This window comes from Crinia signifera, chromosome 2, assembly GCF_055691185.1.
Source record: "Crinia signifera chromosome 2, ASM5569118v1, whole genome shotgun sequence".
Lineage (NCBI taxonomy): Eukaryota > Metazoa > Chordata > Amphibia > Anura > Myobatrachidae > Crinia > Crinia signifera.
Window position 1 is genome coordinate 196,324,368 of NC_139218.1, and position 13,612 is coordinate 196,337,979.

The following is a 13,612-nucleotide window of genomic DNA, read 5'->3' on the forward strand; positions in this document are numbered from 1 at the left end:
TCACAGAATACAATTCCTGATTTTTTTTACACCAAATGTAAAAAAAAAAAAAAACCTTTATTTTAAAAGTTCACATTCCACTTCACCATGAAAAGATGGCGATTTGCTACACAGCGACACACGGCGAAAATCACTTAGAAAGACGGCGAAAAGTGCACGTTGAATAGGGTGATTCACTTTCTGACACAAAGAATCACCTTCCAACGCGAAAATAGCACAAATACGCCATAAAACATGGCGAATTGGCCTCATTGAATACTGCCCATTGCTGGGTATGCTTGGAAGATAGTAGAAACAGCAAGTTACTGGCATAGTGAAAATCTCACATGTTACCTGTACATAGGGGGTATCCTATTAGCAGCGATATTTTCCCGCTGCTAAAAGCTTCCTTAGGGGCTATTGAATGTGACATGCGGCTCCCCCTATTGCTGCATTTGTCAGACATTACGCAGAATAATCCACAAAACAAGGTTAATGGGTCTTTTTGCGAATTGGGAGTTTATGCCATTTTTTGTTTTGTTTTTTAATCCTGGGATTACCATTGCTGTAGGCAAAGTCAGGGGAGGATATTCAATGCCAAACAGGCAAGCTATGACGGCGAGCAGTGCCTTTTGCTTTCTGTCATAGCCCACCCTCAGTATTCAACACACCCCATGCACTCGCCGTTTGCACCTCGCTGTTTCTAAAAAGCGAGGTGGAACTGGCGAGTGTGGTGGCCAAAGCGACGAAACCCGTGGCTATATACAGTGTGCTCACTGCATTACCGGTGACCCTCGCCGTGAGGGGAATCCTCGCTGTCCTCTGATGGTTGAGGATTTCTTCGGAACATAGAATAGGGCTAGCTGCTGGCAAGGGGATTGAATGGTAAGGATGGCTGGTTTTTGGTGATCCTCGCTGAAAGCCAGCCATCCTCACCATAAAAACCCCTGGCCGGCCACATTGAATATACCCGAGTGTGGGGAGAGGTGAGGAATATGATGTAGGGAGCAGCAAGTGAGGCTGAGTATAGGGAGCAATGAGCAAGTCAGTGTAGAGTGCAGTGAGGATAGATGGGAGTGAGAGAGAGTGGGAGTACAGAGCAGTGTGTTTGGTGGAGAGAAGCAGACAGGATAGGTGTACTTGAATAGCACAGTGGCATTTCAATAGCAGCAAGCAGACCGGCAGCCAGTTAGAGAAGTGGCTGCAGCAGCGAATCCGGATTGGCTGCTGGCCCTGTCTATGGCGTCCTGCCTAAGCGTCGTAGGCACTGGTGCAACTTGGGCCACACCTATGCAGTGTCTGGGCCAAGTGCTGCTAGTGCTTAGTGCTGCCCAGCACAACCAGGGGCATATCTAGGTATTTGTAGGTCCCATTGCAAAAGTTTGTAAGGACCCCTATATACCAACCAATGGTGATAAATGTATATAACACATGTAACTTGCATAAGGAAGGTGGGTCCCATAGCAGCTGCACCACCCTGCTCCTATGGTAGTTATGGCCTTGTGCACATCCTAATCCTGTTAAGTCTCCAATCCTGGGACTCAAATCCCTGATTTTATGGGGGCCAAAATCCCGGGGTCCCACTGATCCTGGGATTGGCTTCCTTACTCTGTAAGAATTAAGTTTCTGTTACTTTATTGTCCATTTTTTGTTTAGAATTCAGAAAAAGCTATACAGTTTTCTACTTTTCACATTTCATAGTAATTATAAAATACTGAATACTTTTGGTATTTTTTAATTATATGGGTGCAACTCTGTCAGCACTGCCCATATAGTCAAGCCGCCCATTAGCTCATATGCTGAGGAACTCAGAACAATGCAATCGGGCTGCCAGGCAATATGTCACTTTTGTGACAGCCAGACAAGAATATACATTTATTAACTGTTTCTTCTATAGCACAGCAAATTCCATTGCACTTTACAATTGGAAACAGTGATAAAACAAACTGACACAGGAAGGCCCTGCTCACAAGCTTAAAATCTATAGGGTATGATTCTTTCTATTACAACCTCTGTTTGTTTTTCAGATTCTACAATATCTTCCAGTGACACTGCCCCTTCACCAGCCCCCTCACATGTTCCTATAGCAGTGAGCAGCACCCCAGCCCCCTCCCCAAACAAGCCCATGGCTGGCACAACAGATAAAGATGAAGCTGCCCGCCTGCTTGCAGAGAAGAGACGGCAGGCTAGAGAGCAGAGGGAGCGAGAGGAGCAGGAGAGGATGGAGAAGGAGGAACAACAAAGGTGAGTGTTGCACTGGGTATAATGATGAGGGAACCCAGTCAACACAACTAATTCTGCAGTGGTTTCCGTTACTGCAGCGGTTCTCAAATTGTGCGTCCCGACCCCCTCAGCATGGAGCCACGATTCCATGCTGCTGACCATGAGGCTAATGTGACTGTGGAGGGGGGACAGGGTATAACTCATTATGCTAACACTGTCTGCTTCCCTCTTCCATCCCCCTGTCACCCTTTTCCATCCCTCCATTACCGACTGCCTCCCTGTCACAATTTCACTTCACTGACCAAACATGTGATGGCCATTCTGTGGTGACTTGCTGGGGTCCTGTAAATATTTTTATTGTCTGACTGGGTCCCAGAGCAAAATAGTTTGAGCACCCCTGTGTTACTGTATTGAAGAACAGTTTGGCCCCTTTATCTAAATAAGTATAATTATGGTGCTAAATCATATGTGAATGATGCATTAATATTTTAGTAATGTATATATATTGTACACTAGCGACACACCCCTGCTTTGCATGGGTACATAATGAAAACTGCACAAAAATGCATCCAGTGGTTTTCGAGATCGGTACAGACACAGACAGATGCGCTTTGGAGACTTTATTTTATACTACTGTATGTAAGGATACACTATATATAACTGGGTATTGTTGCTCTTTAAAGTATATTTCAAGATAACACTTTACATAGAAAACTTAACTGCACACTAAAGACTATTTAATAACCCATTTAGCAAAATAATCCAATATTGGTCATTACAAAGTGTGTGTTTTCCTCTTATTTTTTAATACATTTGCTCTATTTAAAGACATTTCTCTGGTCTTACAACAATATTTCCTGGCCAATTGAACAACATGGGTTTGACTGTTTCTCATTAGACAACCAATTCCTGCTCTGTGACCTGGGGGGTGGGCCTGCACTGTGGGCATATCACTGGAAGTCAGAGCCAGTGGGAGAATGCTTCTTTACTGAGGCCCAGAGGAAGAAAGTTTGCTGTCCTTCTCTGCATTAGGGATTCTCATAGTCCTATACAGTGGGAATTGATTTCCATGTAAGTGCATGTAGAGGAGTGTGATTGTATAACATTGGCATGAGGAGGAGGGTGATGGCATAAAAGGGCATACAGAGCTGCCTTATGGCATAGTTTGTATGCCACACTCGACTGTTTTAAGGTGCCCACTCATAGTGTGATGTGCTCCGTGCATTTTTAACTAGATTGCATTGCATCTAGTTCAAAACGCATGCAATTCGATACTACAGCGTGCGTTTTGTACTAGATTCGATCTAGTTCAAAAAGTATGTTCTGCACATACTATTTGTACTTTGCAATGTGATGTGCGCAGGAGCATGCAGTTCAAGGCCACATTGCACCTTGTGTGGGCACCTTTTGTAAAGCTTAAGTGGGTGGCCACAAATGCTGTAATGATGTGCTGTATTTCTACACTACTATGTTCTTGTTGGTTTATGGTAACTGGAACACTTGCTTTATGTAGACGAGAACGAGAAGAGCGGGCTATGAGGGAGGCTGAGGAAAAGCTTCTGAGGGAGGCAGAAGCTCAACGGTTGGAGGAGCAGAGAAAGCTAGAGGAGGAGGAGAGGCGCCAGCAGGAAGAAGAACAGCAGAAGAAAGAAGCTGAAGAAAGAGCCAAAGCTGAGCAAGAGGAAATGGAAAGACTGCAGAAACAGGTATGAATAAAGTAGTTAGGTTGCCAATAGAAGACCGGAAAGATTTACACTGCAGACGTTGGTGCTATTGTACAAGTTATGGCTGTTGCAAACATCTGAAATCATGTAGTTAAAAGTAAATCTACACTATGCCTAATCCTGCAAGGGCAGAGAAGTTATTGACACGGATGTCCTGTTGCCTGATCATATGACAGATCCAGAACAGATCACCCAATACACTGTAGTTGCATATGCTATACAAAGGCATTCACACACCTCTTGATGTGCAAATGCAGTATTGCATGAAATACATGGATGTTGCTCTTATGCCCCCTATTGGGATGCTGCTGAATTTATTTTAAACTTTACATGGTTTTCAGCCCTTTCAAAAAGAAAAAAAGATGTATTCACATTACTTCTGAATTTTAACATAAGGTTCCAAAGTACATTGTATTCTGTTCTTTCAAACTAATTGGGTTTCACACATTAGGTACATTGTTCTAATTTCAGAAACTTTGGGTGTTATTTTGGTACACTCTTTCTGACAGATTCCTTCTTAGATGGACAAAACCATGTGTACTGCAGGTGGGGCAGATGTTACTTGTGCAGAGAGAGTTAGATTTGGGTGGGGTTTTACTTCAAAGTGAGATCTATATTGCAGTGTAAAAATAAAGCAGTCTTACTTTCCCTGCACAGAAACAAAAAAACTCACCGAAATCTAATTCTCTCTACACATTTTACATCTGCCCCCCGGCAGTGCACATGGTTTTGTCCATCTAAGAAGGAATTTGTCAGAAATGAGTGAACCAAAATACCCCCCTTTGCCAGCTGAATAGTCCATTTATCAAAAGTAGGCTATACTCATGTACAAGCAGCCATCTTAGAACCGTATATTTGGGGACAAAAAAATACATGGTCTTTTTGTTTTATTTTTGATTGCTTACTGCCCTAAGTGTGTGCAGATACAGGAGTTTTGCTGGGTCTGTTTTTATTAACAAAAATTATTTGCCTGAAGTAACACAGATTGTTAGATTCCCAGTAGCTGATTCAACAAAGGGGCTATATTCTCTTTTTATTATTTTCTCTATATCTGCCACGTATTGTATTCTCTATGCTTGTAAATCTTCTTCTGGAGTGAAGTTGAAAGCAGAGCATTTTTTTCTCTTGTTACTAAGCTTTGCTTATTGATTCTTGTCTGTGCCTTCACTGACCTCTGGTGGCAGTTTATTGGATTCAAATGTTGCTATTTTATATCTGTTCAAATATTTTTACTGAATATATTCCACTGGTCCTACCTTAGTTAGAACAGAACCTGTATTACGTCTAAACTGAAATCTGGTTAATGCTCCCAGTACTTAAGACACTTCCTGTCTTTCATGTAACTACAGAAGTGCTCCATATTTTGTCATTGGTGCAAAGAAATTGAAAGTGGTTCCCATACTGTGTGCCTTGGCCTCCAGTTGGTGGTCCAGAAGCAAATCAAATTATTCATGGTCAATGTAATTGGCAAAATGCAGTGTTTGTGGCTTCATATCCTGGACAAACAGAGGGGAATCCTGTCCCTTACCACAAAACTAAACCCCAGGATGAAATTGACTTCATATTTACAATTTAGTTTAATATTTTTTTTCTGAATTTCACAATAAGAAACTTTAGGTTTAGGGATGCCATGAAAAAAATCTGATACTATAGGGCATTTTGACTCAAAGTTTGGGAACCACTGGTCTAGATCCCACTCAAAGGGCCTCAACCTGTGATTATTTCATCTCCAACCTTGTGAAACCAATTAGATTCACCTACTCAACTCATGGTCCAGGCAGACTTTGCATAAGACCACTTTTACTGTAATCTGATAAGCAGGTCGGTCACCTGAATTTACAGCAACCAAAACCTGAATCCGCACAGATAGATACAACTTATGGCCACAATCAAAACAATATGAAGTAACAGATCTCATCACAACACGAAATGAGTCCCTTCAAGATGTAGTATAAAGATAAACTTATAGATATACCATGCTTTTCCAGATACAATAATTAAATATAATAATAATTAAAATAAGGTGTACCGTATCCCTGACTTACTAATGTGTATCTGTACAACTATGCCACTACACTGTTTTATAAACTCCTTTCTTCAGCCCCAATTTAACAACATCTCATTTGGGTCCACAAAAATCCAAAATCTAAGCAGATTCAGCTCACCCACACCAATGTTGTTTCAATTCTGTTTAATAACACTAGTTAGCTCGATTTTAATTGTTTTCTCACATATAATTTTTTCATTAATGACATTTACAAACAACAAAAGGAAGGAAATAGAAGGAAATAGAAGGGAGGGAAGGCCCAAAGTCAAAAAGGGGAAAGAGAAATTAGAAAGAATGATTAAGAATATAACAAAGCATGACCTAATGATAGGTGAATGAAACCTTTAACCTTAATCAGCAGGTGCAATTCATCTAGTCAGTAGACATACACACAGGGAAACTAGGGTCTGCTAGAGATAAATTAAAGGAGACAATAGGATTATATAGTCCAAAAGGCATTACATACCTATGTCTTTTGAGTTATTTTATTTGATGTATTTTGGGTTATAATCAGCTGTGTTTTCTAACCGAATGGGGGAGGGGGGCTGCCGCTGATAGTTGTTGGGTCTCCACAGCCGAGTCCCTGCCACCAGCCACGGTCCCGGGACCTGTGCAACATGGTTTAGAGCAGGCATGTCCAACGTTGGCCCTCCAGATGTTGTGAAACTACACATCCCAGCATGCTTTGCAATAGTTTTAGCATTCTCTAATAGCAAAACTGTGGCAAAGCATGCTGGGATGTGTAGTTTCACAACATCTGGAGGGCCAACGTTGGACATGCCTGGTTTAGAGGTACCGAGCCCGGTGCATGCGCAGTAGTGGTGATGGTTCTAGGCAGTGCAAAAAAAGCCGACTTCTATAGGTTGCAGGAAACACCTCCCAATATGACTGCTAATAGGAAGTCACTGCCAGTCGAACTGAATCCAGTGCAGTCTCATGGAATACATTTGGATTCACTGACGCTGAGTGGGGTGGCAGCTTTTACTGGGGGCCTACAGTCCTTCAGCCCATTGGTAAAATCTGCCACTGGTTATAATATAACCCAAAAGACGTAAGTATATAATGCATTTTGGAGCACTGCGGAAGGGCAGCCACATGGACCAGGTGCAGGAAAAGGTGTGTGTGTGTAGGGGGGGGGGGTGTCAGTGAGGTCTAGGGTGGGAGATGGGCCCTCTCTGGGCTGAGGTCCTCTAAAGCTAAACCTCCTCCTTGGGGGGCTACTCCCATGGGGGGGGCGCCACGGCTGAGTTCACCCTGGAGCTGGGAGCAGACGGGCTCTTGCACCACCGGTGGTTGTTCAGCTGGGGCCTTCTCCGGGGGGCCGAAGATGGAAACTCCAATGAATGGGAGCTTGCGTGCATGCGACCATCCCCGACCCCCACCGGAAGTCGGTTATACTAGAAATAAATTTCATTTGGTGGGTGAACCAGATAGCTTTCACTGTAGAGGACACAGGAAAAGGAATTACAGTTAAATGCAGTGCAATATTAAACTGCATTCAGTATATACCATTCAAGTTTCTGTAAGGGTTTGGACACTCAAGAAATAAAGCTAGGTATAGGAGAGTAGGTTGGAGTTGCAGGCATGGCAACCTGAAATATAAGTCAGTGGATCTTTGAATAAACAGGAGATCATTTTTTGGTAAAGACCAAAATATGTGAAGCGCAGCCGGGGTGAAATTAGGAGTCAGGCCACCCCTAGGCAAATTATTGGTCACCCCCATCACCAATCAACCAGACCACAATTTCCTGTCCATTGTACCACTCCTGTCATGCCGTGTTCTCACTGCAGGTGAGAAAGACCATTTTTTTTTACCCGGCATTAAAATGCTGGGGACTGCCGCGCTGGTTCCCCGTTCTCACTGCAAGGCAAATTCCCGGGTGAAGAAGTTCTACCCAGAATTTGCCTTTAAAAACGGGTTTTTCGGCAGTGTGAACGGGTCAACCCGTGTCTGCATACCCGGATCTCAAACACGGATAAAGTTTTACCCGTGCCAAAAATCCCGTGTTAAAAGGCAAATTCCCGGGTCCACATACTAGACCCGGGAATTTGGCTGCAGTGAGAACGGGGTATCAGTTGTAAAATTAGTGACAAAAAAAATGATCACCTGTCTTAATCAGCCTGGTATGCCTCCCATTAGCAAGTGCCACCCCTAGTGGAAAATCTAGCATTGAAGCTTGGAACCCTCCTCACCACTATTTTCAGATTAGCTTTGCACCTTATGGTGCTGAATTTAGGCCCAGATTCCATACTACTTTTTGGTGTTCTGCAACTCCTTTTATGTGGCAAAAAAAACCAGCTGCTTTGTGTAAGCTATTTTCTCTTTCCTACTTATATCTCCTCACCTTCTACTTTCTCTTTCCTTTCATCTAACAACTTATGGGACTCTTTTTAGTTGCAGAAATGCCAAAGCCAAAAATTCCTTAAATAAACATAGAGCTCTCAAAATGTTTGCATTGAAGATGGATTTTGTTGCTTTACAAAAATTTCACATTGTAATTCAATCCAATACTTGCTTTACTAATAAAAGGCCCCCATATACTAGACTGACTTGTCCTAAGGGCAAGTTGGACCCACTTTACTTGCGTTCCCCCGCAAGCTCCCTTGGAGGGCTTACTTTCGATTTGGCACTTAATGTACCATTTTTTACATTGGATAAATCACATGCGATTCAATGCATGTAACTCCTGGGGAGCTGTAGGCGAGGGGCAGTAGAATTAAAAAAAAAAAAACATTCAAAAGAATGGGCGGCCACTAATTGGCTGAGAGAGCTCGCTCGGCCAATCAGCGGCCACCCATCCTGTTGTATATATTTTTTGTAATCTGTCCACCGCTTGCCACCTGCTGTCTGTCGTAGATGCATAGCGGAGAGAGTGACTGCCCGGCGCTTCTCCACTCTGCAGATAGGTGTGAGCCAGTCGTGCCACAGACCGTATCGGATGTGATACATTGCAGATGCTAATAAAGCTTCAGAGATGTGCCATTGACTTATTTTATGTGAAGACCATCCAACCTCTCGCCAAATGCGCATGGGATGATTTCACCCAATTTCTCGATGCGATCCATCGGAATCAGGAGAAATTGGGCCCAAATCACATAGTATATGGGTGCCTTTAGAGTTTATTATCTGTAGCCTATTTAGTGGATCATTTTAGAACAATAGTGTTATTTTATTAAGTAACCTACATTTTTATTGCATTCTCTCTGTATGCAGGGGACCCATGCCCAAGCAATTAGAACCCGCTCTCAGTGACACTGCATACAGGTGTTCTATCACTCACGTATTTCCCTTACTGAAACAAATTTTATTTAGACATTTCATCAACCTTAATATTGAAGGGTATGGGGGGGGGGTATTCAATCTGAGGGTCATGGCTGTCAAACTGGCTCGACAGCCGTGACCCAGTCCAGTTCTCGTCAGCTCGACTGAGAACAAGCAGGGCGGGATTGAATGTCCCGCCTTCCGCGGGTCGAGAAGGGGGCATGGCCGCGAGAAGTGGCCGGGAATAGTCGAACTGCGGCCGTGAGCTCTGCAATTCCCGGCCATTCTCGACCGAACGAGCCCGACTGCTTGTGAAGAAAAAAAACAAAAACAAAAAAATATCAGTTCTTCTGCTCCTGTTTCTTTGTACCTAATTGTATACCCCTCCTGTTAGTACAATGGTGTTTGCGTAATTTTCTGCCTAGTTTTTCAGTGACCTGCTCACACTAGACACACAAATATTAGTATCTGTAGAGTACTTTTATGTGGCTCAAACAAGATGTATAACAATTTCCTCTAATTCATTATATACTTAACAGGGTGTTCTTGGAATGCATTTATCTTATTAAACATTGAATATTAATTGCAGAAAGAAGAAGCTGAAGCCAAGGCCAGGGAGGAAGCAGAAAAGCAGAGATTGGAGCGAGAACAACATTTCCAGAGAGAAGAGCAGGAGCGTCTGGAGCGAAAGAAGGTATTGGAGAATGATTTGCGCTTACAGTCATTTGGAAAATGGAGCGGACTTTGCGTTCTTTCAGACCTGTTAGCACAGGCAGCTTTTTAGCAAATGGACAAAGCCAGGTGGGGCAAATGTAACATGTGCAGAGAGTGTCTGTCCTCTGTGTGCCTGCATTGACCCAACATGTCACAGGTATTAGCCAAACACACTGAATTATGAAATATTACATACAATATTACTCAGGTCACGTAACACGCTATATGTATTTTGTGCATTAGTAATAAGAGAACACTTACATTATGGTTCTGAATATGGACTCTTGGTGATTGTGTATTTCAGCGTCTTGAAGAAATAATGAAAAGAACGAGGAAATCTGATGCCTCTGTGAGTACAGCATCCTGTTTGTTATATAATGTATAACACATCACTGAAAACGCTTAAAAAGAGGGAGCAATAGACACGCAGGATGTACACAATAGTGTTCTACCTGAAAATCAAGGGTTTTGTAATGTTACAAATACTTTATCTCTGCAGAAGAAGGAGGACAAACAATCACTGAATGGAAAAGAGACAAAACAAGAGTCCAGCAAAGGTAATTAACTATAATCATGGCTGCAGTTTCTTTTATTGTGCTCTGTTTTTTTCTAACTGAGAAATTCAAAGATCTACATAATTGCAAACATATCACTAAAACAACAAAGCATGAGTACAGAAAGGGCCAGTCAGGAATGACTGCAACAGTAAAACACATAGTATACATACAGCGGCGTAACTAACCCTAACCCCCCACCCCTTTTATGAAAAGGGTCACTCACAAAATGGCTACCCCCATACAGCAGACCATTTTTAAGGATGGTAGAGGAGGCCACCGTCTCCTCTAGCATCCACAAAAGTGGTCTGTAGTATGAGGGCAGCCATTTTCTGAGTGTCTCTTTTCATAAGCAGCAGGAGGGAGCCGGGAGAGCTGTGAGTCCGTGACCGCAAACAGATGAGCCGGCGGCAGGTCACGGCGGATGGCAGCGGGTAACTATAGCCCCGCAGACCCGCTGGCGCCCACACTTTCTCTGCGCCTCCCCGCCACGGTGGGGGCTGCGGGACTATAGTTACGCCACAATTTATGACCCTAATAAGGAAAACCAAAAACTAAATAAAAATAAGACAACTGGAGGCAGCAGAAAAGATGGGGACGGGATATATGTTGGGAAATAGGATAGGGATGGGATCAGCCATCACAAAGTAGATGCTTTGTAGGCTGCAAAGTAAATGGGAAATGTGAGGACAAAGTCCTAGAACAGGGATGGGGAACCTTTTTGACGATCCAGCTGTTGAATTAAATATTCCAGCATGCACTGCTGCAGTTCAGGTATTAAACCATTCTAAAGCTGTTGCAGGGTATTCGATCAATCACAGCTGGAGTGCCAAAGGTTCCCCATCCCTAACCTAGAAGCTCAGATTATGGGGTGTATTCAGTGCTTTCTGCGAGCTGTGACAGTGAGCAGGGCTACCTGTTCGCTGTCACAGCTTGCAGGGTCAGTATTCAACTGACCCCCCTGTACACCCCATTTTCCCCCTCGCTATGTTTTTGCAGCGAGAGGGAAACATCGCATGCGGCCGCTAAAACAGCGAGGCTCGCAGCTAAATGTAGCAGGCTCCCTTCATTAGCCGCGAGCCTCGCTGTTTGCGGGAATGACAGCGAGGGTTTCCCCAGTGCGTTGAATAGAATGAGCCTTCGGCACAGGGGTTAAACAGCAAGCTTTTCTGTGATCCCCGCCGTTTAACCCCCTTGCCGCCGCATGCAATACACCCCTATGTGTCTGGTGAAATTGCGGCTATGTCCTGTATGCCACTGAGGACTTACAGTATATTTCATCCAGGATTGCCAGATGACCGTAAAGTGGCTGCAGTTTAATAGAAATTGACCATTAGTTGATTAAGGTATTATTTAATTCCCCTGTGACCAAACAAGCATCCTTAAAACCTGGGCTGTTGGGGTGCCATGATGACCACATTTTGAAACCTTTTAAATCATTTTTTAGGGGGTATTTAATAAAGAATGTAGAGCCAAATTGTGGATAGATATAAAGTACTAGGCAATCCGCTTCTACGGGCTGTGTTTGAAAAATGACAGGATCTGCTTAGTTTGTGCTTTCTTTCCACTTGATCTTTCTCCAAGCTGTGATAACTGCCCCCTTCAGACTTTGTGGCCTGTGTCCCACTTATATTTAGGCATAACTAGTGTTTTTTTTGTGGACACTGGTTGCAGATGAAGCAGTCTCCTCAGATGTCATCATGAAGATTGAACTTCCAGAGAAGAAAGTGGTGAGGATACAAGACAAGATAGCAACATCTGACATACCTCAGGGGTAAGTGCCAGCACAGAGCATTTACAGCAGCCTCCTCTATATCATGTCTATACTGTATATTCTCATGTTTTGTGATGGCAGTCACTGGTAAAGTTATGCTTTGTTCCATTGAAGGATTATCACACCAGACCCATGTACTCCTGCAGGACTGCAGCATGTGATGTGCACTTTGCACATGTAAAACCACCAGCCTACTTTATGCTGCCAATTAATTTTGAAAATGCATTTTAGGTCCATACACACTGAGCGATTGTGCCCAGCGTGTATGGATAACAATGATGGGGAAAATGGCTGGGCTGAAAATCGCACCGTGCATACACATAGAGTGATTTTCGCCTGTCTAGGTGATTTTCCTGGCAGTGGACGGCTTTCCATGGCAGGACACTAAGAAAAGCCGTCCACCCTGTTGCTCATTTGCTGGTAATGAGCGGTGGTTTTTGAGCTGAATGTAGCTCAGATGACAAAACTGAGCTGCTTTCAGCTCAAAATCACCCATGGTGTATAGGACTTAACTTTTATTTTTTGTCTACTGGAGTTCTTTTGCAGAAAGCCATAGTCCCTACCAGTGACATCCTATAATAAGATAAAAAAATTAAGTTTATACTTATTGGAAAATGTTATGCAGTGGTCACTTTATAAATGTAATTCTCTTGTAAAACCAGGACATTTGGCCAAAACTACATCTATGGCTGCCATTTTGTGAGCTCTGAGCAATGCTGCTGAGAAAGCAGTGTTTAGTAGGTACTTGTTTCCTAGCAGGGTGCCCAGATTTCTTACGTACGCAAACGTAGTGAAATTGCACCGCGTGGTACGTTTTTAACCATGCGATGCGATATTTCATTGTACAAGCACCCATGCCATGAGATGTGATGGGTGCTTACAATGAGATGTGATGGGTGCTTACAACGAGATGTGATGCTATGTGATGTGTGCATAGTATGTGATGTAATGGGTGCTTACAATTGTAAGCACCTGCACCTACGCCATTGTTTAGCGTCAACCCCAGTATCCACGCTACCCCGAAGTGTGGTGAGCGCAGCGGAATGCGTCCTCCGACCTTTTCATACCCCAACTATCGACATCGGCGTGGAGTTGAATTTCGATAGTGTGGTGAGCGCAGCGAGCCACCGAGCCCGAAGCGTGGCGACGCGGATTACTTTACATGTATTCCGCATCCCCTCGCCGCGCTTCGGGCTCGGTGGCTCGCTGCACTCGCCACACTATCTAGAATCATCTCCACGCCGATGTGGATAGTGGGGGTATGAAAAGGTCAGAGGACGCGTTCCGCTGCGCTCGCCACGCTTTGGGGTAGCGTGGATACTGGGGTTGGCCCTA

At 43.7% G+C, this 13,612-nt stretch overlaps 1 protein-coding gene across 3 annotated transcripts in view; it reads left to right on the forward strand.

Moving 5' to 3' along the window:
• The window catches only part of MAP7D1 (MAP7 domain containing 1), a 119,055-nt gene that overhangs the window by 100,066 nt on the left and 5,377 nt on the right, over nucleotides 1–13,612 (forward strand). For all 3 annotated transcript variants that reach the window (XM_083173522.1, XM_083173521.1, XM_083173520.1), the window contains exons 11-16: nucleotides 2,007–2,223; nucleotides 3,716–3,908; nucleotides 9,825–9,929; nucleotides 10,254–10,298; nucleotides 10,449–10,506; nucleotides 12,178–12,277. In XM_083173522.1, coding sequence (XP_083029648.1) covers nucleotides 2,007–2,223; nucleotides 3,716–3,908; nucleotides 9,825–9,929; nucleotides 10,254–10,298; nucleotides 10,449–10,506; nucleotides 12,178–12,277 — 718 coding nt within the window. The remainder of the gene's footprint in view (nucleotides 1–2,006; nucleotides 2,224–3,715; nucleotides 3,909–9,824; nucleotides 9,930–10,253; nucleotides 10,299–10,448; nucleotides 10,507–12,177; nucleotides 12,278–13,612) is intronic.